The following is a 27,162-nucleotide window of genomic DNA, read 5'->3' on the forward strand; positions in this document are numbered from 1 at the left end:
GCTCAACCGTCAACGACTTACATCCAAGACTGTAGCGCTGTTTGTAGACCTACACTGGGTACTGAGGCGAGTGAGGGCGAGGCTGTCAGTGTCAGTAGCTACACAGACCTCTCACTCAAGTACATTTTGTGGTCAAGACCGTTTGTTGACCCTAGATTTTTTACGTACAGGTAGATCTACTAGGTAGATCCATACTACTGCCAGCACCGTGCCGGTAGATCTACTAGCTGCAAAGAAGTCACATACTGACATAGATTTACGCAACCCCAAGACCTCTCGATCTCCACTAGGGCTAGCAGGGGCCGCACTACAGTGCCACCAAGGACACCTACGGAGGCGGAGGCTCTCGGCTTGACGCCCGTTCCTGCTAGTGTTTTGTGAAGAAGTTTGTTAGTTTGAAAGAGAGACAGCGGGAAGTCTGCCGAAGCACGTGCTAGCTGGCGACTGGCTCTCAACCCCGCCGGAACATCAGCTGCAGTGATTGATTCTGGCAGACCCATCATGGTCCAAGCACAATACAAGGCTTGATTTCCAGCCAGCCACTTCTTCCGTAACGGAAAAAAGTTTTGTATCTTCACCAATGGAGGTTACGCCGCATACCTGTTTCAGGTAGTGTGTTGGTTGGTAGGTGGTGGTGCTCAGCGTCCTCGGTCGCTATTGGCAGCGCGCAGCGGACATCAGTCATCACTGCCGGTCCGGCTCGGTGTTCGCTACTTCTGCCCCTGACGGGGACGTCAAAACAAAGTCGTGTGTCTCTATTTTGCCTCCTGGCGTCAGTTTACGATGGCCGGTGTCGAGAGGATTTGGTTCAGTGTGCTAGTGGTGGTGTTGTTCACGTTTAGCCCTCGCCCTGTTTCTTGTGAGAATAGATTTTCTCAATTGACATACACGTTCACGGTGTCGGAAGACACCCCGGTGAAGACGAGTATCGGTCAAGTTGTACTCACCGATGCGTCGGGTAAAGAGCTTGCAGTCTCGGCTGCTCGCTATTCGATATCTGCGAGGGGAGTGCTGAGGTCTGTGGGACTGTTCACTGTGCGGGAGGACGGCCATGTGGTAATTGCTGCGGCTTTGGATAGAGAATCGCTGGAGCAGCACGAATACAGTCTAGTCGGCAAGTACATCACGCGCGCACACAATGTGTGGCAGAGAGCAGACTGTACTATTGTGGTGAACCTTCTTGATGTCAACGATAGTCCGCCAAAGTTTGAGAATGATGTGAGGACGGTGGGTATTCTTGAAGGTGAGCAGGTTGATAGAGCTGTCGCTGATATGGTTGTCAGTGATGCTGATCTGGGCACTAACGGTGACATCTCGTTTGCCATATTGCAAGCGTCAGTCCCAAACACATTCTACATGGATAGCAGTGAAGGCCTAGTACTAACTAGTGCTGCACTCGACAGGGAAACCATTGCCCAGTATAACATTACGATACGCGCAACGGATCATGGCACGCCAGCCTTGCACTCGGACCTTCTCTTGATTGTTGATGTCCTGGACATCAATGACCATGCCCCGGAGTTCAACCAGACTACATACAATGCATCAGTGCACGAGGACATAGCTAGTGGAACGGCCATCCTGCAGATCTTTGCAACAGATCTGGACACGGGCACAAACAGCAAGTTAGCGTACCGCTTTGCGTCCGGTAACTATGATGATGCGCTGAAGATTGACCCACAAACTGGCATGATCACAGTCGCCAAGTCCCTGGACTATGATACACTCCAAGATGGAGACGCGTACCAAGTGCAGGTGCAAGCCGTGGATGGTGGCGGTCTGAGCGCCATGGCTACAGTGATTGTGACGGTGATGAACGCTAACGACCATAGTCCAGTGTTTGATCAAGACGGCTATACATTCTTTGTGACGGAGACTGATACACCGCTCGCCCCGGTGGGAAAAGTGTATGCGACGGATTTGGACAGGGGTTTGTTTGGAAGCGTGGTGTATGATCTACCCAATGTGCGTGATCATGCCTACTTCCAACGGACTTCCAGTGATGGTATTCTACGGGCTGCAGCTCCATTGGATCACGAGCTCAGACCGCGGCATACAATGACTGTCCGCGCCTTGGACAAAGGCTCACCACCACGCACAGCACTAACAAATGTTACGATCATTGTGAATGACATAAACGATGTTGTTCCTGCCTTTCAGCAGCGCTCTTATGAAGCTAGTATTTCCGAAGACACTGCGAGAAACCGGCTAGTCACAACTGTGGAGGCTGTTGATGTGGATGGACTGCCATTGCAATATGTTATTGCGTCGGGCAATATCGGGTCTGTCTTCTCCATTAACTCAGCCGATGGGTCTATACGCGTGGCAAAGTCACTGGATGCTGACCGACCTGGAGGTGATCAGTATAATCTGGTGGTAACTGCGCACGATGGTCAGCATGCCAGCAATGTCAATGTGACCGTTGCCGTTCAGGACATCAATGACAACTCTCCGTCTTTTCAACCGACCTACTACGAGGCCAAGGTGCGTGAAGGTGACCGTGTTGGCACTCCGGTGTTGACCGTGACGGCAAGGGATCTGGACAGTGCCGACAATGGCAGAGTGACATACAGCTTGCAGTCCACTGACACTACGCTGCAGGTTGATCCAGATACTGGCCAAGTCTATATAGCAGCACCTGCAGACTGTGATCGGGGCAAGGGCATCATTCAGTATTACACCCTCTGGGCACACGACAATGGCGTGTCTTCCAGGAATGATTCGGCTCGTCTCCAACTAACTATCACGGATATCAATGACAATGCCCCAGTGTTTATAGGCCTGCCGTACAACGCTCAAGTATTTGAGAACTTGGTGCGTCGCACTCGGGTGTTTACAGTGCTCACCTCCGATGATGATTACTCCATTAACAATCGAGGTGTCCGCTTCTCATTGAACCAATCTGCTGCGAATTCTTTTCGAATTGAGCACCTCACTGGCGTAGTTCGCACTACAAGGACGTTGGATCGTGAAACACGGGACAGATATCGTATTCTTGTCTACGCACGCGATACTGGCACCCCGGCGTTGACCAGTGAGCTGTATGTTGATATTGAAGTGCTGGATGTGCCGGATAACTCACCAAGGTTCACTGCCATCGCATCCGCACGGCCACCAGCAAACTCCAGTGCCTGCTACCAAACGTATATTGTTGAGAACATGCCAGCCGGCACTCATATCATGACAGTGCATGCCACTGTACCGGATATCTCTGTTGAGCAGTCGTCAATCCGCTACAGGCTAATGAGCGTATCGCCGGATGAGCTATTTCACTTGAACTCGAGCACTGGTGAGTTAACTAGTGGTGCTGTGTTAGACCGTGACAAGGGCCAGCTGTTCTACACTGCTAGAGTGGATGCATACACGGACTTTGTGAGTGGCAGTTGTGAAATCATCATTCGCGTCCGCGACGTCAACGACAATCCGCCACAGGTCCGAGACACAGACGTGGTGGCCAACTTGCTGCGCAGCTCGTTTCAGGGCGGTGTCATAGGCCAGGTGCGCATCATAGACCCTGATATATCGCTGGTTGTGCAAACTCCGCTCAGCAGCCCGGGGTTCGACTCTGGGTTCTTTACCCTGGCTCGCGATGGCAGTATTGCTGCAACGCGCAGTGTGCTGCCCGGTGTGTACAAACTGCGGAGCAGTGCGGATGATCAGAATGCTGCGCATAGCCGTGCGGAAGGTACAACTACCGTACACGTCCGCTGGATATCGGACACCAGCCTACAGCACAGTGTGTCCATGCAGGTGTCCGGTTCTAGGGACTTGGCCGACTTTGTACAACACTACCTACTGAGGACTTCGGCGGCTATTGAACGACTACTAACTACGATGCCAGGAAGCGTGGAAATCTTCACGGTAAGGGAGACCACTGGTGCTCTAGGTGATGTTGCAGTGGACCTGATCTTTGCCGTTCGATCTCGCTCCGGTGCCTACATGGATCCGGGTATTGTGATTGAGAGTATTGATGTGCAGCAGGTTATGTTTTATCAACACAGCGGGTTAAGGATCAACTTTATCAACCTGGACACATGCCGCACAGAGCCGTGCAACTACTTTCAAGACTGTTTGGATTCCGTTCGCTTTACTGGCGAGAATACCACCATAGTAGCCGGAAACACCAGCTTTACATCGCTGCTCTCTAAGCGATCATTCTCATGTACCTGTCCGCTGGGATATCAGCACACATGGCATTCCAACAGTTGTCAGAGGGAAGTGGATGAGTGTGCTTTGTCTCCGTGTAAGTACGGTGGCAGCTGTATTGACATGCTGTCTGGGTACAAGTGCCTGTGCCTTGCAAATACCACCGGTCCAGCCTGCGAAACCTTCTGTCCGTCAGCATCATGTGATTTCTGTGAGCCTAATCCCTGTATGAACGGGGGCACTTGCACCACGACCAGCCGAGGAGAAGTCCAGTGCGTTTGTAAGGATGGATTTGACGGTCCTCAATGCCAAATGACGCTTGCCAGCTTTCTTGAAGGTGACTATGTAGCATTCCCGTCGCTGACTAGTCGCTGGCAATTGAAGCTATCCCTCTCCTTTGTGACTGCACGGAGCAATGGTCTACTCCTGTACAACGGTCGGCTGGGTACTCAGTATGACTTCCTGGCTCTGGAGCTAATCAACGGACGGCTGCAATGTCAGATATCGCTAGGCAATGGGCCCGTGAAGTTCACCACTCTGAACACCCGTGTGTTGTCCGATGCAAAGTGGCATACGGTGACGTTGGAGCTGAAAGACCTGGTGAGTGTGTTGCTAGTCCAGCACATTGTATTACTGAGTCATGCATGAAGCACAGAGTGTCATGCTCTGAAAGAATACAATGTAACAAAGTTATGTTGGTGAAAGTTGATTTGTGAGTTTTGCCAGCATTTGGTTTCTCTGTGACAATAGTGCTGCTTGCATCTTCTGATGGCTTGTTGGCAGATGTGGTTCACTTTTTAAGAGTGAACTCCATCATTGTCTGGAGCAGGCTTCAGCTCCTTTCATTGAAGTATTCTGGCTCTGCTCTTGCTTTATGCAGGCTGTCAAGATGCGCGTTGACGGTTGCTATCACGAACACAAATCGGCATCATTTCTGGATGATTTCATATGCCAGGAGATCAGAAACATCACAGAAGAAGTGAACATTGACAGGAAACGGTCAGTGCCAATTTAACGTTGTGTGATTGTAATAGATATCCTTAGCTAAAAAAACGCTAACGTAAACGCAAACCTTTCCGTACTTCGGATCGTTCAAGCTGACTTTTCCCTTAGCACAAAGTACGTTATAGTTGAGACGAAGTAGTCGTGACAACCATGGCGATATGAATTTTCGTGGAAACAGATGCGGGAAATTCAAAATTTTGAACCAGGGATTAGTTTGCTGTCGTTCCGAAAGAATACCTTGGCGAGGTCTTTTACTCTGGAATAGCAAAAGCACGGCGAACATGAGTTTTCGCTGTTCCCAGGTCCTTGGAAACCCTTTCCTAAACGCAGCACCGAAGACTGTAAGGGTTCTCCAGCTCCAGCACGTCTGGGAGAGGCCGATGAATTTCTTCCTCAGGAGTGCCGTGGAACTGGTCCTTTGTTTCCCAGATGGGATAGAGGGAGAAAGGCACGAAGCAGAGGACGCAGAAATTGTCAACTGAAAGGCAAAACTCGCCAAAAAGCTAAATGTCACAAGAGGAAGCAATCTCGATCTGCACGACGTGCTTTTTATCTCCCGCCAGTTACAAAACAACGCGAGTTTTGCATTTTTTGCAGAATTTCCATAACGAACGTCGGCCCGTTATTTTGAGCTCTGTAACGTTTTTCCGTTATCCGATAACGTCTTTTGTCACGGCTGGGAGTGAGTACCGTAAAAGTTAGCGTTATCGTACTTTTGCTAAGGATGTCTAATATTAGTGTTAATCCACCCAAGTATGCCAATGAATGCTATATGCATGCATGTATGTGTGGCACTGCTGTCGACACCGCTGATGCTTCTACTGTCGCTGCTGCTGTAGATGCCCTGCACCTGCTGCTGTCACGACCGCTGCTGCTGGCATTGCCCTTTACATGCTGAGTGGATGTCAAATGCTCACTTTTGCAGCATCTGGATGAAATTCGTGTTGTTTTTGCTTTGCAGATTTCGAATGGGCCGTTCATTAGATCTGGGAGGGCCTCTATACATCGGTGGACTGCGCAGTGCATTTAACTCCGGGCTGTCTAACCAGCACTTTGTGGGCTGTATTCGTGATATCGTTGTCAATGAGCAATACTTGGACTTCTCATCACCTATTGATCAGAGTGCTGGAGTCACTCTGAGCGCGTGTCCACCATTGTCCTCGCAGTTCTGTGATGGAGCAGTGTGTGGGAACAACGGCGTCTGCCAGAATGTCTGGAACTCCTCATATTGTGACTGTATGCCTGACTTTGGTGGCAAGCAATGTGAACATGGTGAGGGACTTCGCTTTGCAGCATGTTGTGTATACACTCTTATTTGTCTCTCGCTCTTTAGTCGGTTTCCAGCATGGTCATCGATGAATAAGCATGAAGAAAGTTTGACCGTAAACCTCAGCCACCGCCAAAGGCAATGATAGTGACACTACTGCTGACGCCATGGCAACTTGCGGTGATGCTACTGCTGAAGCCATGGTAACTTGTGCTGGGCAACAGGCACGCGGAGGAGGTGTTACAAAAGAAGGATCTACGGGCAGGACTCGAACTCAGCACCCCTGTCTTACTGGGACAGTGCCCTACTGATTAGGCTACCGGGGATCACACACAGCCGTGGCCCTTTTTTGCTTAACTGTTCCCCTCCCAACAGGCTGTGTCCTTATGTCGTACCTACTCACGGGGGAGGGGCGGGGGTACTATCTATGGGTCGTGAGTTCGAGCCATTGCCAGGCACCAATATTGCAAGAGAAGGATCCGCGGGCGGCATTCGAACCCAGCACCCCTGTCTTATCGGAACAGTGCTCTACTGATCCAGCTACCAGGGATCACACACACACGTTACGTCGTTACCCCTTCCTGCTGCGGCCGGGGGGGGGGGGGGGGGCAGAGTTGGCATTCGAGCTGCACTGATGTGTTCTGAGATGCAGTATGTATGGTTCCTGATCCACTTCTCCATGATTTTACTGGGGAAACATAGCTGCCTCTGACTTTTCATTTCAAGTTGACTATATATTCTCCTGTCTTTTTATACCTTTGTCTGTGTTTCAGCAAAAGTATACAAAGCTAAGTTCACAGGCCAGTCGTTCATTCAGTATTACCTGAGTCAACAGTTCTTCCGGGGTCGACGTGGCTTGACGTTTCGCACTCGTCAAGCTAACAGTACATTGTGGTACACCGACCACAGCACACTGGATGTAAGACACACTGCTGCTCTTGAGCTCCGGACTGATCATGTCTCATGCTGCATTGCTATATCAAGTTTGTATACGGTTTGACCCTTTCAACAGGTGTGCATTTCAGACAGAAGCCGAAAAAGTTTCAGTGGCCTAGCTATTGTATGAACAATCCCTTGTGTACATGTATGGAAGAGAATACTATTGTATAAGTTTGAATTTTGAAATGTGAGCTTGCAGTGTAAAAAAGGTTTCTTCGCCCTTTTCTCGAAAGTGAGTTTCCCGCTTGTATTAGATGGGGTATTGCATGCTAGTGCAACTTTTTTTCACCCTGCCTGCTCACATGTGCAGTATGTGCTCTGGAACAAGGATGCTTCGAACTGGTAGTACAACAACTTGAAATCTCGGGGTTAGAGCCTGCGTCCAATGATTCGATCAAAACATCCAGTAGGATGGAACCACAGTCATCCCTGCATGATCTTTCAGGTTTTGGCGACTGCTGTAGTTGATGGCGGTGCATACCCACGTGTCTAACTACATCCTACTGAGAATGTTTCTAAGTTTTAACCCAGTTTCGTTGTTGTTGTGGTTGATTGTGGCGATCTCTGCGTGCTTGCTTTTTACCATACTAATATAGTATGCCTTTGTCAATCTGATTTGTCTGTGTATTGTTCTCGCTATCCTTGTCCTCCCCGTCATTGTCATGGTTTGTTCAGGTGTTACATGGTCAGCTGGCGTACAGTTTCCTTGCTGGGTCGAAGTCCTATCACATGCGATTGGGTGATATTCAAGTTGATGATGGGCTGTGGCACCAGGTGAGATTTCCGATCACAAGGGGGGGGGGGGGGGGTATTTCTTTTCCATTTCTGTGATAATATCTTCTTACAAGGTATCAGGGAGTGCTGTATTTGGGTGTGGGGTGCTGTAAACAGTAGTTAGGTGTGCCATTACAGGAGGTTTGGAAAGAACCGTCCCAGAGCTGCCATTTCAAGCAATACGTCTTTATGAGCTCTGAGTTGTCGAGAATGTCCTTTTCACAGCCTAATAAAGGCTTGGTAGTGCTCAACTGTACATGCGAATCACGCATTCTGGTAGAACAAGACATCAGATCCCTTATCATGTGTCCAGTTGTTGAGATACTTCAACTAACTACACTTGTACATGTACGTCCATGCAGTTGCCGGTCCATGCAAATACACATACCCTTCAGTACTCCTGTCCTTTTTAGGTAACCATGGTGTTGAGAGCCAGCCAGTGATTCCGGTTGGTTTCCAGCAAGCTGAGTTGCAGTGTGTGTGCACGTGTGTGTGTGTTTGCTTGTGTGTTTCTGTGAATGTGCTTGCGTCGCATGGTGCAGGCCGTGATCGACCTGGGCGACGGCAGATCAACACGTCTGTCCCTGGATTATGGGAAATACTCTGCAATGTTACCGGTCACGGAGAGCCAAACAACATTCAACTTCGTTCTGGGTGCTGCGATTTCTTCAGCTGCAGCCACTGGTGTCAAGTCCAACTTCAAAGGTTGCATGCATTCGGCATTTCTGGGTTCTGACATGCTTTCCTTAGATCCAAGCGGCGCGACCACTGACTCAGCGGTGACGGCTAGCGCACTGCAGATTTCCTCATCTCCACAGAATATTGGCAGAGGGTGTTTGTCGGCTGCTGTGTGTGCTGCGTATCCATGCTCACGTCACGCGACTTGTATTGACGAATGGGAGCAATACAGGTTAGTCACGTGACGTATGGGAGCAGTAGTTACTACTAGGGTCTGTGAGCCGATGCACTACATGACAAGTTCTGCCACCGCCCGTAATAGCTAGTCTAGTTTTCACAGAAGTCCTGTCACCGTCATGTGGTGGAGTGGTGGTGTCATGGTGATTCAGCTCTACAAGACTTGTATGTAGTGATGTGTTAGTGGTTAGACTTGCTCTCGATCTACAACGTGGCATACTTTACTAATAAACAGGATGCAGTGAGTCTGTCAATGATGATGCGTGTATGCACGCAGGTAGTTGCCCTGTGTTCGGAAGATTGCACTCCTTTTGCGGAAAGGTGCACACCTCATCATGCTGCTGCCATCAAAATAATGCACACCTCATCATGCTGCCATCAAAATAATGTACAGCTTCTTTTACCTGTAACCTATACCGTCGTTGTACTCAATGAAATCCAGCCATATGCTAAGCCAGCCCACTGCAGTAGTACATGACCAACTGTCCGATTTATTGCTGGGGTTGGATTTCACCGAGCATGCTAGTACAGTCAACTTCGCTTATAACGGCACTCGGCGGGGCATCAAAAAGGTGTCCTTATTCGCGGAGTGTCGTTATACCCGAAGTCTCATTATATGTATTACAGTGGGATTGGACTTTGCTCTGGGCATGGACATTCTGTCGTTATTCGCGAATTGTCGTTATATCCACAGTCGTTATTAGCGAAGTTGACTGTAGCCGTGTCTTTAGTGGTATCATGTGGTCTATCTTTATCGTGTACAGATGTGAGTGCCCGCCATTCTTCAGCGGAAGGAAATGCTTGGACGTGTGCTATCAAGACCGTTGCCTACATAATGGCAAGTGTCACCACAGTGCCCACGATGTGGACAACATTACCTGTGATTGCTCTGGATCATTTCCATACAGCCGTGGCCCGAGTGGCCTGTGTGATCGTATCTTCCCAGATTCGGTGAAGTTGTCCTGTCCAACTGGTTTCTATGACTACCCCAACTGTGTGCCGTGTCGCTGTGACTGGACAGGAGCCACGGGTGCTGTGTGCACTGACACCGGTATCTGCCTGTGCAAGGTACGTAATCAAGGATGTGTGTGTGTGTGTGTGTGTGTGTGTGTGTGTGTGTCATCTGCTGGCTGCAGGTCTTATCATCTAGTCTAGCATCATGTAACGTTATTCTCAGTGGCTAGGGTCTGCTGTTTGGCAGGACGGCTCAGCGGTGATACAGTTTTGTCCCTCATTTAGCGTTGTGTACTTGCTACGAAGATTGCTCAGTTGCATTTCACCATCAACCAATGCCAATAACCTCCTTAGGATTGTTGTTCTAGCATTGTAATAGTGTATCAGTTTAGGTGCTCCAATACCCCATCGCCGACGTTGATCTGCTTTGTGGTACAGGATGGCACATTCAGCCCAGCGAATGACAAAGGCTGTCAGCCGTGCAATTGTCATGTGCATGGATCGGTAGCATCTGAATGTGACCGTTCCACAGGCCAGTGTCGGTGTAAACCATTCACAACCGGTAGACGATGTGATCAGTGCATGGATGATTATACTGGACTGGATGCCGATGGCTGTCATGGTGAGTGATTCCCATTGTCCTTCGTTTATAAGTTAGAGTTCAACTGCTGCTTATACAATACACTTGAAGTTTATGTTTTTACTGATCTTTGCGAGTGTGGCTATGCCCATGTGTGCCTTGATGAATTTCTTTATCGTGGCTTGTTTTGTTCATGTTGTCCCTGCTAAATGTATGTGTGTGTCTGTGCATAGTCTTGACCCGTGTTGTAGCTGAAGTATCATTGCTGGGACCCTCCACCAGTCAAGCATTGCGAACAGAATCACAACAAACACGGACTGAGATAGCCTACCTGGTATGTGCACAATAATACTGGTGTCATCTGTATGTGACTCGGCCGCTACACCATTCACCTAGAGTTTACTGGGTGTGGTCAACTCTGGGAGTTGGGTGGCTCTTGATGCTGTGCAAGCCTCTAGCAGTTCATCTGAGGATTCCTCCTGCCTCTGGGGGGGGCAAGCTGCTTATCATAGCAGCTTAACTTAGTTAGTGCTGGTGACACTGTCTGGGCTCTGGCAGACCTCCCATCATGTTATCTATTAGAACAATTCTACACATGAACATATGTACCAACCATTTGTCTCTCAGTTCAGGCTGTCCAGCTTTACTGAATGATCACCATGCCAAAACAGGAGACCCCATTATAGTGGGCACAAAGACAATCTTCTCCCGTATGAAATGTATGCAGATGTCTTAGTCCAAAGTTGGACTCTCCCAGTGGGCGTGGGAAGGTTGGGCAGTCTGCTCTTTGTTTTTGACTACCACTCGTGACAGGGACAGACAGACCTCTCAGTGTTGGCACTAAAGTGTCCTTTTCCTTGACAGCATCTTGGGACAGGGACAGATCTCTGCTGGTACTAAAGTGTAGTCTTTTCCTTGATACTTGACATTAGATTGGAACAAGGACAAACTGCTCAGATTACGCTCTTGGCATCTACTGCACATGATTCCAGTTTGCTGCTTAATATAATTATATGCTTCGTAAGTTAATTGTAGTATTGCTGAAGGGCACGCCTAACCTGTGTGTCAACTTACGAACAGCTTACACCTCTTCGTATGTCTTTTGGGAGGCGATTTTATTATTATTAGGCTAGGATTGTGGCGTGGGGAGTGATTGGAGAGCACTATTGAAAGCTCCAGGGGGGGGGGTGCAATGTCTGTGCTAGCTGGTGCTGGTGCTGCTCATCCTGCTGATGGTGAGTGAAGCGTCGGTGCTGGTGCTGCTTATCCTGCTGATGGTGAGTGAAGCGTCGGTAACGGTTAGCAACTCACGGTGCCTTGCTAGAAACCTTACTCCCCTTCTTTGGATCATTTCCATGTAAAAAGTGTGCAACTTTCCTTTGGCTAACCAATGACTACATGCGCATGTATGTGTTTGTGTTTTGTGCTGTGGCATCAGATTGAGCGCTTCTTTGTTGGATTCCCTGGATCTCAGCATGTCACCGTCACATCTTTGAGGTAAGTGTATAGTGTAATGGTGTGGCTTCTGCTGTGAATGCTTTTCTCTTATCACTCATTAGCAATTACCCGTCAGTCTGCCGGAGAACTGGGCGTGTGGCACTCGTTGTCTTGATATACATCTGCTGTGCTAACCTGTCACGGATTGGAAGCCGCATGTGTGTATGCTTACGTATGCATATGCCTATGCTTGTAATCTGATGTCTAGATAATATGACTCCAGTGGATTTGACATGAAGCTTGTACTTTCCTCATGTGTTAAATTAATGCGTGGATGCGTGGATGCGTGGATCCGTGGATGCGTGGATGCGTGGATCCGTATGCACATGTGTGCATTTGCTTGTAGTATTGTCCCAGGCACAGCAAAGAAGGGTGCAACGCCGCGGCTTCAAGTCAACTTTGCTGTCAGATCACATGCATACACGGGCGGTCATGAAGCCAGCATTAATGACATAATGGCTGCTCTGACAGTGGGTCTTTCACATAGCAACATGCTGGAGCAGTACAGGATAGTTCCGGGATTCCTACAATTTCAAGGTACTCAATATGGCTATGCCCATATACAACTGTTTCTACCGAATTAGGAATACACTCAGAAGTCAATGCAGGCTGGGCCTGTGTACAAGGGAATTCTAGGCTGGGCCTGTGTACAAGGGAATTCCAGGCTGGGCCTGTGTACAAGGGAATTCCAGGCTGGGCCTGTGTACAAGGGAATTCCAGGCTAGGGTTGTGAGTTATTCCACTCCCCAAAGTTATTTCAACTTATTTGCATCAGTATGCTGTACTTGACACATATCGGGTGTACTGTTATGGCCACATGACATGGTGACATGCTCCTTTCCTGAACCCCGCATTCACTGAGAAGAGGCACCGACTGCCAGAGTGTACCGTAGTGGCTTGATTGTGATAACCTCTGTTGTGAGCAGGTACAGCTGCAGCTGCTGTGAGGGATACATTGCAGTGTTGGCATGGATGTGACCGTGAATGTACGCATACTAATACTTGTACATGCATAACAGCTACTCATACAGTCAACTTCGCTAATAACGACTGCGGATATAACGACAATTCGCGAATAACGACAGAATTTCCATGCCCAGAGCAAAGTCCCATCCCACTGGAATAGACTTCGGGTATAACGACACTTCGCGAATAAGGACACCTTTTTAATGCCGCGCCGAGTGTCGTTATAAGCGAAGTTGACTGTACATTGTCTTTCAGAATGTCCCTTGTGTGTTGTGGTGTTGTCTCGGCTATCCAGCAAACTGCTCTGATCACCCATGCTACCCTGATGTACAATGTCAGCAAATCAATGCAACTGTTGTATCATGTGGCAGCTGCCCAGTTGGCTTTATTGGAGATGGAATACAATGCAGAAAGGTAGGTTATGCATTGAATTGTAATGTATACTACTAGTAACAAAATGTTTGCATTAGAATCTTGTGTTGCAGCCATTTACTTTGCCGTGTTGATCTCATATTAAGCAGAATGTCTGTCTGATTTGGTGATCGGTTAAAAGATCATTATGATACATTCACCTGCTCGCGTACTTGGCTGTGCTGCACGTCTGGACCCAACTGACTGCACGTCCCTTCGGAGCCGCTTATGTATTGGTATCAGAGTAGACGTAGCCCGGTGAAGGCAGTGATATATACACTTTGTCTGTTTGGTTGCCGGTCACTGGGTCATGGTAGTGTTAAGTAATCAGAACTGTGATCGCTGTGGACGTCACGTCGGAAATATCACCACTTCTCAAGTCTTCTTGGGCTGCAATGTACCAGTACCAGGAACACGGTCATGTAGGTGGTATTAAAGTTTTCATTCTAGTGTGTTATTCTATCTTGGCATGCTGTTTTGTTTTTACCGTTTCAGGACATGGCAGGATGCAGCAGCATCAAAAATGTATCCGAGATGCAGTACTCTTCAATAGATAAAGATTATGACGGCGTTCTGGATAGTTGTGACAACTGTCCCTGGGTATACAATCCCGATCAAAGTGCTCTTCTCTGCTCCAATGCAAAGAGTGGTAAGTTCTTAGACATGTTTACATGTACGGTGAATCATGGAAAATCTACTGTTAGAACACATTGCCGATGTTCAGAGTTGTGTTTGGGCATTGAGTTTAACTCCGCTTGCATCTCCACTTACATAACAAAAAGGTTTGACTTTGAATGCTGTAAAGAACGTTTGTTACCCCGCCTACCTACTCCACTAGGCCATGTGAGCGTTCACTCCGAATCATTGTGTGTGCATGTGTGTTCGTGTGTGTTCGTGTGTGTGTTTGTGTTTACGTGTGTGTGCATCAGCCCGTTGTCCCGCTGGCCTGGAAACCCTGCCACCTCACACTGTGGTATGGCGAACTGGAAGACCGGATCACACACTACAACAGCTGTGTCCTGGAACATCGGTCGGTATGTTCTGATTATAATGCCTGCATGTGGATGACTAGCAACTCAGAGCCTCTATTTTGTAGTTTACTTTTGGTACGCAGGGAAGTAGCGAGATGTGACCGAGGCCGGATTTCAACGATTTTTCAGGGGGTTGTCAGGGGGTTCTGGCTACCTGGTAGACAGGGATCATGCGGCTATGGTGTGAGGTACCAGCATCATTGTACATCAGAGCAGTGTTTCAATCCAAGTCTAGTAGGTCATGCTTGTATTGCAGCCTGGTTTCATGCCACTGCACATCAGTATTGTGAAGGATAGGATGCGGACTAATTCTCTTTCGTTTTTTCTTCACCGTGATGTATTGTTTGTGTGTTTCGTGTTGTGCTGACGGTTTGCTATGCCAGGCAACATGACGCGCACATGCACAGAGCATGGCTGGCAGGCATCTAACCGGAGTGCTTGCCAGTCTCTGCCCATCGCCGCTTTGATGAATGAGGTTAGGGCAATACATATCACTTACCAGTACCTAGCTGATGCCTCAGTCATGTATTGCATTCTTACATCTGAAGTGTTGAGCTTGTCACATCACGGTTACACCCGGACTACTTGCAAGTACATGAAAGCCAGAGTGTGCATCTTCTGACTTTTTCTGCATGGGTGTCCTATCCTTGAAAATTCCTAGATTGCATCATAGTTCTCAATATGCGAAGACTCCACTGTTGCCATCCACTACAGCCATACATGTTCACAACACTCCAAACGGTCTCTGGGCTACACCATTCGCTGAAAGAAAAAGATAAAATTATTCGAATTTTCGGGCAAGGCCCGTCTTCAGGAATACTCACAGTTGATGTTGATAATCGGCAGGAAGTGGCGTATTGTTTACAGCTGTGCTGCATTAATCTTGTGCAGCGGGATACTTGCTTGAGCCCTGTGTGTATGCACTGCATCACTAAAACGATGTAATCCAGGAACCTTGCCGTGACAGCAGCCTATTGGAGGTGCACTCTTGGTTACACCTACATGATGATAATGTTTTGTTTTTTTTGTAGGCCTTCTTCCTACCTTTCCAGTGTCTTCACGGCTTTTGTGTAGCGATTGGAGGGGGCTTCAACATTAATAGGAAGCTTACAGATCGGAGGAAGTGTAGATATCGGAAGATACGTAGATATTAGAAGAAGCTTGGAGACGGAAAGAAGCTTAGAGATGAAAAGAAACGTAGACATGGAAAGAAACTTAGAAATTGGAAGAAGGTTAGAGATCGGAAGAAGCTCAGGAATTGGAAACACCTGGATTTTGTAGAAATAATATGGATATGTTCCAATGATTGTGTGCAGGCTATTTGGCATTCTATCACAGACCATTTTGTTTTCTGTCTACTATTGTAGATAGCAGCGAATGTGTTTTATATTTGCGTTGCTCAGTATGGAAGCACTGATGGCTAGTGGAAGCTTATGTTTGCTGCACCAATGCTATGCAAGTGGTATACTCCTAGGTCCCATGGAGTGCCATTGGGACATACTCTTTGCACTGTGACAGTTACTCACAATGTGGCATATTTGAGCCGCTTTCATTCATTTTCTACTTGTTGGCAGTATCAGGGGCGTCGGAACCGGTGCGGCAGGTGCGGCCAAAGGCGCACCAATAATTCCATCTTGGATTTTTGAAGCAATGGAATATGGGCTATTCGTCCCCCCCCCCCCCCGGGACCCTCCACCCATTCATAGCCGCACCAATCTCGAATACCTTCCGACACCCCTGAGTATACTGTGTATGACTGGTTTGCTTGGTGGAACTTCTTCTCCCTTTTGCTCATGCAGTTTGAGTCCTTGGAAGCTGGCCACATTTTCAGCGCTGCAGAAGCCAGTCAATGGATGCTGCGCTTACAGACTGCTGTCCGGAAAGCTACCCACAGCTCTAGTGGTTCGACACCTGTTGTCAGTGATCATACTGCTGCAACTCTGCCGTACCCGGGTGATGTTAAGGTGGTGTATCACATACTCAACCTAATGTTGCAGTACGGTACCAGTTTGATGATGTCCAACTTGGAAACTCTGAGTGAAGACTTCATCTCTGTGAGTACTAGACTAGAGTAGTGGTAGAGTAGTGGTAGTATAGTGGTAGTATAGTGGTAGTATAGTGGTAGTATAGTGGTAGTATAGTGGTAGTATAGTGGTAGTATAGTGGTAGTATAGTGGTAGTATAGTGGTAGTATAGTGGTAGTATAGTGGTAGTATAGTGGTAGTATAGTGGTAGTATAGTGGTAGTATAGTGGTAGTATAGTGGTAGTATAGTGGTAGTATAGTGGTAGTATAGTGGTAGTATAATGGTAGTATAATGGTAGTACAGTGGTCCCTCTATAATCCGGCACCATTTGTGCCACGAAAATCTGCTGGATTAGGGAGGGTGCTGGATTAACAAATCTGATTTACTGCTGCAATGTACATGAAGGGGACATTTTGGCTACTGAAAATTGTGCTGGTTTATCGAGGGTGCTGGATTATAAAGTGCCGGATTAGAGAGGGACGACTGTACTAGTGGTAGTATAGTGGTAGTATAGTGGTAGTATAGTGGTAGTATAGTGGTAGTATAGTGGTAGTATAGTGGTAGTATAGTGGTAGTATAGTGGTAGTATAGTGGTAGTATAATGGTAGTACTAGTGGTAGTATAGTGGTAGTATAGTGGTAGTATAGTGGTAGTATTCTGCTGTAGGGCTGCAGTGTACATTGAGCTCTCGGGACTTGTCTATGTGTGAGTGGCCATGTAAACTGGACATGCTGCCTGCGTACAGTACATGTGTGAGTGGCCATGTAAAGACTGACATGCTGCCTGCCTACAGTACATGTATAGTGTAACACATGTAGCCATGCTTTAGTTTGAGCTTGCACACTGATTCAGTTGAAAATAGCTGAACAAGTGAAAAGGACATTTTTCTAATTTTGATCCTTTGCCAAGATCATTCTTCCTATGAATCACGATTATTCTTCTGCGTATCATTACTTTTACCACCCCCAGTGAATGAGTGTTGCTCAATTCTGTGACATCATGATGTAGATTATTTCTCCGTATGGCTTTGTGTTTCTGTGATGACCGTGACCATCGCCAGACTTCACTTGATGTGGCTGATGTCCTGTTCTCTGGAAAACAGAAAGCAGCATGGAAATTGATGGATGTCTCTCATCAGGTAGGTACTTTCATGTACAGTCCCCTTTAGCCTCCCTTCATTCCTTCCCACTTCTCACCCCTGTCACAAATTCCCCAAGGCTTTTACTCTCTGCCGCTACTGCTGATTCTAGAGTGCCAGTGCTACGAGTGGTAGGAGTGCTGTGTGTGTGTGTGTGTGCGTGTGTGTGCGCGTGCGTGCGCGTGTGCGCGCAACGATTATGGTCACGCATGTCTTTCTTCTCTTTCTCATGCTCCTGACTTTTCTTTCATTCTCCTGGGTGGTTACCAACAGCCAGTGCATGCCAGATTATGTGGTGTGATGTGTGTGCGGGAAAAACAATGAAAAAGACCAAAAGTATGGATTCACTGGCCAGAAAAGCCACTTCATATGTGTGTGGTGTAGACCAGGCTGAATAGTGGCGGTCAATTCTTCAGCCTTGCAAGCTGTTGAATGGTGCAATTCCAGCACATGTTGCTACAGCTTCTGCCGTAGCATTGTTATCATCGCCTCCAGCGATGGGCATCAAAAGGTCCAAGGTATGTGTGTGTGTGTTTGTGTGTGTGTGTGTGCGTGTGCGTGTGCGTGCACGAGTGCAGCGGTAACGACAACCGTTAGTGTAATGGTAAACACTTAATGTATTCCTGCACCGATGTACAGGCATGCTGTCATTGCTGCCGGGACCACGGCTATTTTTGTTTTCTTGCTTACCTGTGTCTTACAGAGCACCGTGGCTGGATTGATGGTTCAGCTGGAGAGCTTTTCAATGGCACATGCACTATCGGTAGCAGGTGATGATGCTGGAGTAGCAAGGCAGTCGCATGTCCTTGAAAATATGTGTAAGTACTAAGTCGTGAATGACGCCGTGACCAGCCCACACTCCACTGATATGAACGGGTAGAAGTGTCTTTTTAGCTACCACTTCCTGGCATGTTTCACTGAGCTGAGCTGATGAGGTGCAGTGCTAGTGATAGCGGCACGCCACGCCAGTCTTACATGTACTTCAGTATCTAGGATTGATCGGTGCTACCATCCAGCGTGCCTGGCTCTGGGTGATTACAACACATACAGTGACAGTGGTTAGTATTGTGTTCAGTCCTAAATATGTGTGTACGAGTATGGGCAGGTCACATTGTGTGGGCCGCACTGGTCGAGGCTGATGCACATTGTATGCTTGGCATTGCACCTGTTACTACTGCTCTGTAACACAGCCAATGTGATGTGATGGTAACGGCCAGGCAATCGGATCTGTGCGGCATGACACATAGTGTTGCTGACCATCTTTCTGTTATTGTGTGCTTTATTTAAGAGTGGATGAACCAACAGGCAAATTTGCCTAATTACATGACATTAACTAAAAGTAGAATAAAAGGCTAGCAAGGAAATAATAATGCAGTGAGTAGTGGCACACAGGGGAAAATCTGACGTGATGTATTCTACATTGTAAAGTTTAAGAAAAGGTCTGTCTTTCTTGCGCTCCGCTTTCTGGTGTGTACAGATGTCGAGTATGGAATGATGAGCAATGGCACCAGCACATTTCCCACGTCCAGCATGTCCTCTAACCTGAGTGAATTCTCCATTTCCAGTAATGTTCCCAGCGGTTACGCTGCATTTCTTCAGTTCGATGATGCAGCCGACTTGATGAACGCTCGTGTTGTGAAGAGTGTAGGAGAAATCGCATCCGAATGGTATTTAAACAGCGCTGTGGTAATGGCACGATTTCAAGCTACTGGCAGTGTCCCCACTAGTGGATTCAATGGTACTGTGTCGTTCCAGCTAAGACGTCGCAATACGGCAGCATCCGGCGAGGCGATCTGTGCATTCTGGAATCCACAGCTACAGCAGTGGTCTGACTCTGGATGTAGCATGACTGCTGCCACGGTAACGCATATCACCTGTGTGTGTAATCACATGACCGCGTTTGGTGTGTTGGAGCGTGCAGCGCTGCCTGTCACTCGGCTCACCATGCATGTTCTGGCCACGGCATCGTGTGCAGTGTCGGCCGTTTTGTTCCTCGTCATACTTGCGCTGGTAATTGCGTATCGGAAACGATCACCGGCGATGCTCATTGTGTCCTATTTCGGCATTGCTGCCGGAATGTTCCTACTCGAAGTGGTCTTTGCTGTTGGTTTGTTCTCGTGGGATTTGTCCAGTGTGACTTGTACCAGTGTAGCTGCTATTCTCCAGTACCTCTTGTTGGCTGTTGCCTGCAACGTGTGTCTTCTCTTTCTCCGTGTGACGGTGTGTGGTGCTTGTCCGAATGAAAAAAGCCGTCTTTCGCTTTACAGTCCTGTGTCATTGGTGTTGTTTACGGTTGTGTTTGGCTACATAGCGCCCACGGCCGTGCCAGTCCTGTGCAATGCACTTCTGTATTCCCACGACTTTGGAAATACCTATTTCTGCTGGATATCACGGCATGCCAGCGGTGATTCACTCTGGCTGTTCTATGTACCCCCGGCTGCTCTCTGCACCGTCACGTTTATTCTTGCCATGGGCTTGGCTGGCGCGTCGCGCAATGCAACACACCAAGCCCGCTGGAACACCGTGTGGATGATAGTGTTCTGTTTGGGATTTGGGTGTGCTTTTCTGCTACTACCCTACTTCATGGCGGAGTATCCACAATCAAGGGCACCCGTCGTACTCTTTGCCATTACCAATGTTATCTGGAGTTTTGTGCTCATCCTGTTGCTGGTCCGTATGCATCGACAAAACCGCCGCTACCATGTAAAGAATGACTTTGATGCCAGACCAGCTGTTCAGAAGTACACCTCAGAACCTAAGCAGTCCATTCTGAACCCACCGTCAGCACTGCCGGCTGCTGCACCTCTATCCGAGCAGCATTTTGTTCCCATGCCGCATACCACAAACTCCGGCTCCTCACACAGTCGCCGCAGCCATTCCAGCCACCGCACTCCGCCGCCCGTGTGGTATTTAGTCGAGGGCACTAGCGGTGGCATCACCGCTTCCAAGCATAGTGCGCACACCACCACCGGGTCTGCAGCCAGTAAGTGTATGCAAGCTGTGTTCTAAATGATGTTACCAGTGTTCCAGAAAATGAACCCGTTAGGCCAGAATCCCTGCCATGTAAAATCTGTGATCACTTCATACCTGAACATTTTGAATTGTGTGTCTGCACATCTACTTGCTTATTATGTAGGGGGGAATTGGGACACTTGTCTAGGCAAAGTTCGGAAGAAAATATTCGAAAGTCTCAAACCAGATTGGCCATAGATTATTGGTGGATCATTGATGGCCATAAGCAAGAGCCTCTGATTTGATTCCTGGTGGTAGCAGTTCTTTATACTTTTCCCGCTTCATCTCCCTCGACCTTATGAATACGTCATGTATTGGGGCTCCCTGCTTGCTGGTTTGTACGTGAAGTGCACTGTGTGTGTGTGTTACAGTGAAGTGTGTGGGTTACAGTGAGGGTTGCGTCCCACCAGCCTGTGTGGATGCACATGAAGCGTGAGTTTCGAAGTCTGAAGGAAATGTTCAACGGTCTCTACTGGGATGGCGACTACACAATAGCTTAGTGGTTCAGCATTACTGCCCTATACGGGAGGGTCCCTCGTTCGAATTCTGGTGGTGACTGTCAATCTTCTTCTGACTTTTCTGTTCTGACTTTCCCGTTTCAAAGCCCTCAACCTTTTGGACAGATTGGAATTATTGGAAACATTTGGTGAACCGTACTTTTGAAGCGCATGGCAGTACCTCCAATGCACTTGAATCCCTCCACCCCCAGTATATGTACATTGAAACAGACCCCTGTTCCATTTTGCTGTCGATGAAGAACACCCTGTCTCTAGTTCTGGTTCATAGCTTAGACATCTGTTTTCAGCCGTGCCTCACAAAGTCTTTATCAGAACTGATATGATAGTGGAAGGATGCACCCGCATTTTCCTGAGTATAAGACACAACACTTTTAAAAACGCTCGTAATTCACCGAAAAAAGTCTGCTATTACGATGGTCAAATGAACCGTGAAATACAGGGAAGATGTATGTATTTCATGACAAACAAATCCGGGTGCGGCTTGAACGCTTATACTCCACTGGTGCGCCTTATTGCCTTCTACTCGGGACAATACGGTACGTGCAGTGACAGCTCAAAGCCTTTCCCGTCTGCCGATACTGCTCTAAATAGCAGTTGTTCACGTTTCCAAGACCTTGTTTTGTTACTTTTGTTCCCTTCGTTTTAGGTAGTGCACTTGCAGCAGCAGCAGAGTATGTGTCGCCATACTCTTTACCCCCACCTCCAGCCAGAGTTCCCACACCACCACGTATCTCAGACTTCCCCACCAACCCCCAGGATAAGCAACGGCCAAAGCAGCAACAGCCAAGACGCAACTCTGCACCCAGGCGAAGACAAGAAGGTCGCACTGTTTTCACAACATTGGCAGTTCTGGATGCAAGCACGAGATCCTCACCAGCTCCTACCATGTCGGATATGCCCAAGGTAGCGCTAGTTGTTGTGCTATGCCGTTTTAGGAGCATTTGTGGTTAGTGTGTGTGCATGTGTGTGCGTGTGTGTGTGTGTGTGTATTCGTGTGTTTGTGCGCACATGTACATGCGTGCACCCTGAGTCAAAAGGGGTGCATCAGTGACCGCTCTAGCTTTTCCCAATGACCACCATGCACAACTCAAATGATCCCCCAAACGGGCATGAGGAGCAGTATAGGTGTGTGTATAGTTTTTTTTCTTCTTCAAAGAACACAAGCCTGCTGTAGAGACTTGACACTAAGACATGCAGTATACACGTCACCTGGATATCGTGCTACAAGTACTGACTCAGTGCTGCCTGCTCCGGAGATAGGTCAGCATGGTCAGTGACCCACTCGAGAGGGTGTGTGGACCTGGCTGAGAGGGTATGTGGACCTGGTTGAGAGGGTATGTGGACCTGGCTGAGAGGATATGTGGACCTGGTTAAGGGGTATGTGGACCTGGTTGAGAGGGTATGTGGACCTGGTTGAGAGAGTATGTGGACCTGGTTAAGAGGGTGTGTGTGGACCTGGTTGAGAGGGTGTGTGTGTGGGCCTGGTTGAGAGGTAGTGTGCACATGGTTTAGAGGGTGTGTGTAGGGATGCCAGCGAACGCACTCCGCAGGCCTCTGCGCATGCATTGCGTCATCGATTTTTTGAACGTGATCTCGGCCGACAGAGAAAACATGGCCGCGGTCTGTTTGCACCGCTGGGAGTCGTAAAATTACTGTTCTTCTGTCCCCGCGACCATGCAAATCATACGCGATACGGAGGACCCACGTACTCACCACGTTCTCCCCCGTCGATTTCTCTGAAAGTTTGCACATCGTGAAACACCAGTATGAGAGGTGTTCAGGCCAATTTTCAAGAGATTTCCCTGGTTGGATCGTTCCAAAATCGGACTTGCATTTCTCGCTCGCGGCCATTTCTTGCGCGATGGAAGCGCCCTGCCCTGGTGAGGAAACCAGCATCGCGCTTGGTAGAGAGTTGCTGCAATCAGCTCCCTGATGTCTTCCCTGCCATTGTCAGAAGCGATGGATCATGAATTATTTGTTTGAGAGTCTCTGGATGCTACTATTCCTCAGCCTAGTTTTCAGCCATTCCGTGCATCTTCTTCACACGATTTATTTTGCAAAAAAATGAAAGTGTTCATGAGTTTTCTTGTCGGCCGCGCGTAGATGGGCCAGGCTGACCTGCGCAGATGGGCTGCGCAGTGCGTTCGCTGATATCCCTAGTGTGTGTGGACCTGGGTTTAGAGGGTGTGTGTGGACCTGGTTGAGAGGGTGTGTGCACATGGTTGAAAGAAATCATCCAGGCACACATTGACCTGGTTGAGATTGGATTTCTTTGATCTGTATGGGAGTTTTATTCACCTGAGCTAGTCCGAAACAGGGTGGATGGTCTGGCTCGAAACATGGTACCAGCTACAGCTGTATTCTGCAAAGTATTTTGTAGGTGCGTGACTACTACGTCATGTACTACAATTGGCACATGACTTAATAATAGCCGTCTGGCATGGTACAATAACCTTTTCTTCTTTTATTTTAGTTTTTATTAATGGCTTTTTCTTTTACCTCGAATGGTTTACAATCTGTATCACAATTATTTGTGGGTTCAGCAATAAAGGATGTGACGTGGCTGTAACCGGCTGACCCCCAATCCTAGAGCAGACACCGCTACGCTATGCTGTCCTTTAAGGTACCGTGTTTTCCGGAGTACAAGCCACACGTTCAACACCAGTACGGTAATTTACCCCCAAAAAGTCGATGCGGCTTATACTGCCATGGTCGGATTAACGGTGGTAAATGGCGTAGATGTCTGTTTTTCTTGACAAATCTGGGCGCGGCTTATACTCTTATACTCCAGAAAATAAAATGCGGTACCTACTATTAGTGCATGGTTGTGACACCCTGTGTGTTTGCCCACACCTCTATGTGTGCTGTTTGTCTGGTGTGTTTAGAGTGGAGACAATTCTACACCAGTGGAAGACAAAGATACTACCTTACTTTCTGAGGCTGAAAACGAACCTGATCTCGAGGATGCATGTGCGACGCTGTCTGGATCGGCTGTAGCCCAGCTCGGTATTACGTGTGGTAACCTTCTACAGTCGTCTATCAGTCAAGATGATGGCGAACAGTCCGACAATGGTGGAGCATGTGCTGCTGCACTTGTAGATACAGAGACTGTTCACGCCAGCGCTAATCTTTCACCAGAGCTACCTAGCACAGAGGTCAATGAGGACAGCGAGGAAGAAGTCGTCGAAGAGATCGGCTCTGATCTAACTGATCATGGTACTGCTACTACTCCTGCTGCTACTGCTACTACTCCTGCTGCTGCTGCTGGTGCTGCTGCTGCTGCTGCTGCTGCTGATGGCGATGGAGGAAAGCAAGATGATGAACCAGCATCGGCTTATGTATCTGAAGTATCACAGGGTAGCAGTAGTGTCCGCTACCACGAGAACACTGAGTTTGAGTGGGGAGCTGACAGTGCCACGTCATCAAAGATAAGCGCCTTCTCGCAACCGTCCTTTCTCAAAGACAAGGCAGTGGATGTGAACTCACAAGGTGAAGCTATGGACACAACCAGCAGTGCAAGCTCTTCATCGGATGACGACAGCGACAGTGACTCTGGTGAGTCGAGGAGCAGTGCCTCATCATCATCGACGGCATCATCATTGTCATCTTCACCATCTCACCACAAGCACAAACACGTACCCGTTGCTCGTGTAAGCGTTGATGACATGGAGCCAGTACCGTCCCTGTTACCAGCACAGCCCATGACAAATACAGTCACGATGCCTCCCGCACCACCTAAACTGGAAGATGCAGCTTTGACAGAAGAGGCAATGCCTGAAACTACAACAGGAGAGGAAACATCGCAACCAACTGCACAAGAGCAACACGTACCAGCAGTGTCAGCAGCAGTGCCACAAGCAACTGCAGCGGCAAAGAAACAGTTACTGGAGACGTCTAGCTCTGACGTTTCTGCTAGCACACTAGCTGGTAGTGCAGTGCCGCCTCCACCTCCAAAACGCAGTGTGTTCCCAGTGCAGTTAGTGAATGATGCGAATGTTTTGCGGCAGGACATGTCAGCTCGCTCTGCTGCAACACCGCCACTTCCACCAACTCCACCACCACCGCCACCACCAGCGCACGCAGAACACTATCTATCAAGTCAGGACGATGGTGCATCATTCTATGGTCACAGTGCCCTGCCACCTCCACCTGACTACGTGCCGCCTCCACCAATTCGCTCTGACAGTTCTATTGAAGATATCGACATTAGCGCAGTGCTGCAGCGTACACCCAGTGCAGATGATGTTCTCGGTAATGCTGATGACATGATTGCATCAACGGCTGCTGCTGCAGCGGCTGACGGTGGCACTGATCACGAGTTGTACGTGTCTAGTCCTGGTTGTCGGCCAGAGTATCACGAGAGTAGGAATCGGTTTGTGTCTGAGACAATGGACATACTGTCACCGATACACGAGGCGTCTGAAGGTGGTGGTAGTGTGTCTTCCAGGCAGTGGACCTCTAATCAGAACCTCACTTGAGGTTCATGTGCACGGTCTCACTCTCTCACTCTACCAGGCTCTCTCAATGTCCCACTGCTCTAACAAATGGTCACAATTTGAATTGTAATAACGCAAAGTGCAAATACGATTGTGTGGCTCATGGTTGGGTCGATAATTTAACGTAATACTTCATGGTCTATAATTGTTTGCTTCCACAGAAATCATGTCTTCTGCAGTACCGTACTATCATCAGTGTGCAGGCTGAGTAAAGATAAACACCACATGACACAGACACTGGATGTACAACTCAATCAACTCCTATCATATTGAATTGTTACTGGCACAAGCAGATTATTGGACTGAATATATCCCATTCCTTTGACTCGACATTGTCCCGCTCCGGCTGATTGCACAGTGTTGTGTTCCACTTGATTGTTTCAGTCGATTTATCAATTAAAATTATTATAATAATCATACGTTGAAGTGCATAACTATCATTGCTCAGAATCACCACAAAGGAAGACTTCTAACATCATAAATTTATAAATCACTCTTACAACCGTGTACATGACTTGCACTGACATTGGTGATGGTTGTCTGTAGGTTATCGTGCTAGTATCCAGCTGAACGTCTGGTTGGACTTTTAAATGAGTGCACAAGACTTCAGTCAGTCTTGTTCCAGTGAGCTCCCCCCCCCCCCCCTCCCGCTCCTCACATCCATAGCTTCATACCATAACCATGATAACTTTCCATACATAGCTGTAATGTTGTGATTCCGTATCCCTGAAACATAAAACCATACCGGTAATTGTACAAGTCCTGTAGGCTGTAGGCTGTACATTTGCATGACATGCACTGTCACACTGTACAGTGATGTAAAAAATAATGTACACTGTCAGTTTCGCACAGTACAATCATGATGTCCATTGTCAATGTCAGTGATCATGGTGATGCACACCAGGGAGTCGTAAAATACCGGTATTTTACGACTCCCTGATGCACACTGTACATGACTGTGGACTGTCACCATGGTCACATTCTGTACATGTACCGTAGATCTACGTATAAAGGGGTATCACATAAACCTTGTTTTGTTGAAACATGTTTTTTCCGAACACGGTGGTCTCCGCCTTGTTATACGTGTATGCTGTCAACCAACGACAGGTATAAGGGGTCTTTGGAAAGGAAAGGTGAACAACGGCAAGGCCAACGACAAAAATAATAATTTGCAAATAATCTACGTGGAGATAATAATTTTAATATAGCTATGAATAGGATGAAGGCCGCAGACATGATGACAGACATGACAGACGTGATGTCTGCGGCCTTCATCCTATTCATAGCTATATTAAAATTATTTAATTAGAAAATACCAGAACAATTCAGGCCTATGAATCCTCCTCCCACTCCTCCCACATCCTTTTAGAAACGGTCCCTTTTCTGTCACTTTGCTCAAGGCTCACTTCATTTTAAAAAGATCCTCACAGTCCTCCAGCTAATGAGGCTGTGCTCTTCTTTCTGGCTGACAATGCAATCAGCAGGACT

The 27,162-nt window shown here is 47.9% G+C and overlaps 1 protein-coding gene across 1 annotated transcript; it reads left to right on the forward strand.

Annotated features, from left to right (window-relative positions):
* The first annotated feature begins 108 nt into the window (after nt 1-108).
* Nucleotides 109-26,183, forward strand: LOC135814650 (cadherin EGF LAG seven-pass G-type receptor 2-like). Its single transcript, XM_065327807.1, has 21 exons — nt 109-4,746; nt 5,027-5,145; nt 6,113-6,423; nt 7,192-7,337; nt 8,033-8,131; nt 8,674-9,041; nt 9,811-10,114; nt 10,439-10,622; nt 10,814-10,914; nt 12,019-12,077; nt 12,424-12,614; nt 13,339-13,457; nt 13,950-14,103; nt 14,384-14,488; nt 14,869-14,960; nt 16,285-16,539; nt 17,571-17,648; nt 18,352-18,466; nt 19,126-20,631; nt 21,825-22,081; nt 24,064-26,183. The coding sequence occupies exons 1-21, from the start codon at nt 784-786 to the stop codon at nt 25,654-25,656; spliced, it is 10,119 nt and encodes a 3,372-aa protein (XP_065183879.1). The 5' UTR covers nt 109-783; the 3' UTR covers nt 25,657-26,183.
* The last annotated feature ends 979 nt before the right edge of the window (nt 26,184-27,162 follow it).

This window comes from Sycon ciliatum, chromosome 4, assembly GCF_964019385.1.
Source record: "Sycon ciliatum chromosome 4, ocSycCili1.1, whole genome shotgun sequence".
In the NCBI taxonomy this organism is placed as follows: domain Eukaryota; kingdom Metazoa; phylum Porifera; class Calcarea; order Leucosolenida; family Sycettidae; genus Sycon; species Sycon ciliatum.

Excerpts from the sequence above, each read along its gene's own strand:
- LOC135814650 (XM_065327807.1), top strand. The coding sequence starts at position 784 with ATGGCCGGTGTCGAGAGGATTTGGTTCAGTGTGCTAGTGGTGGTGTTG. Across the intron at positions 14,104-14,383 it reads CTGCTCCAATGCAAAGAGTG|CCCGTTGTCCCGCTGGCCTG; the intron begins GTAAGTTCTTAG and ends TGTGTGCATCAG. Across the intron at positions 20,632-21,824 it reads CACCACCGGGTCTGCAGCCA|GTAGTGCACTTGCAGCAGCA; the intron begins GTAAGTGTATGC and ends CCTTCGTTTTAG.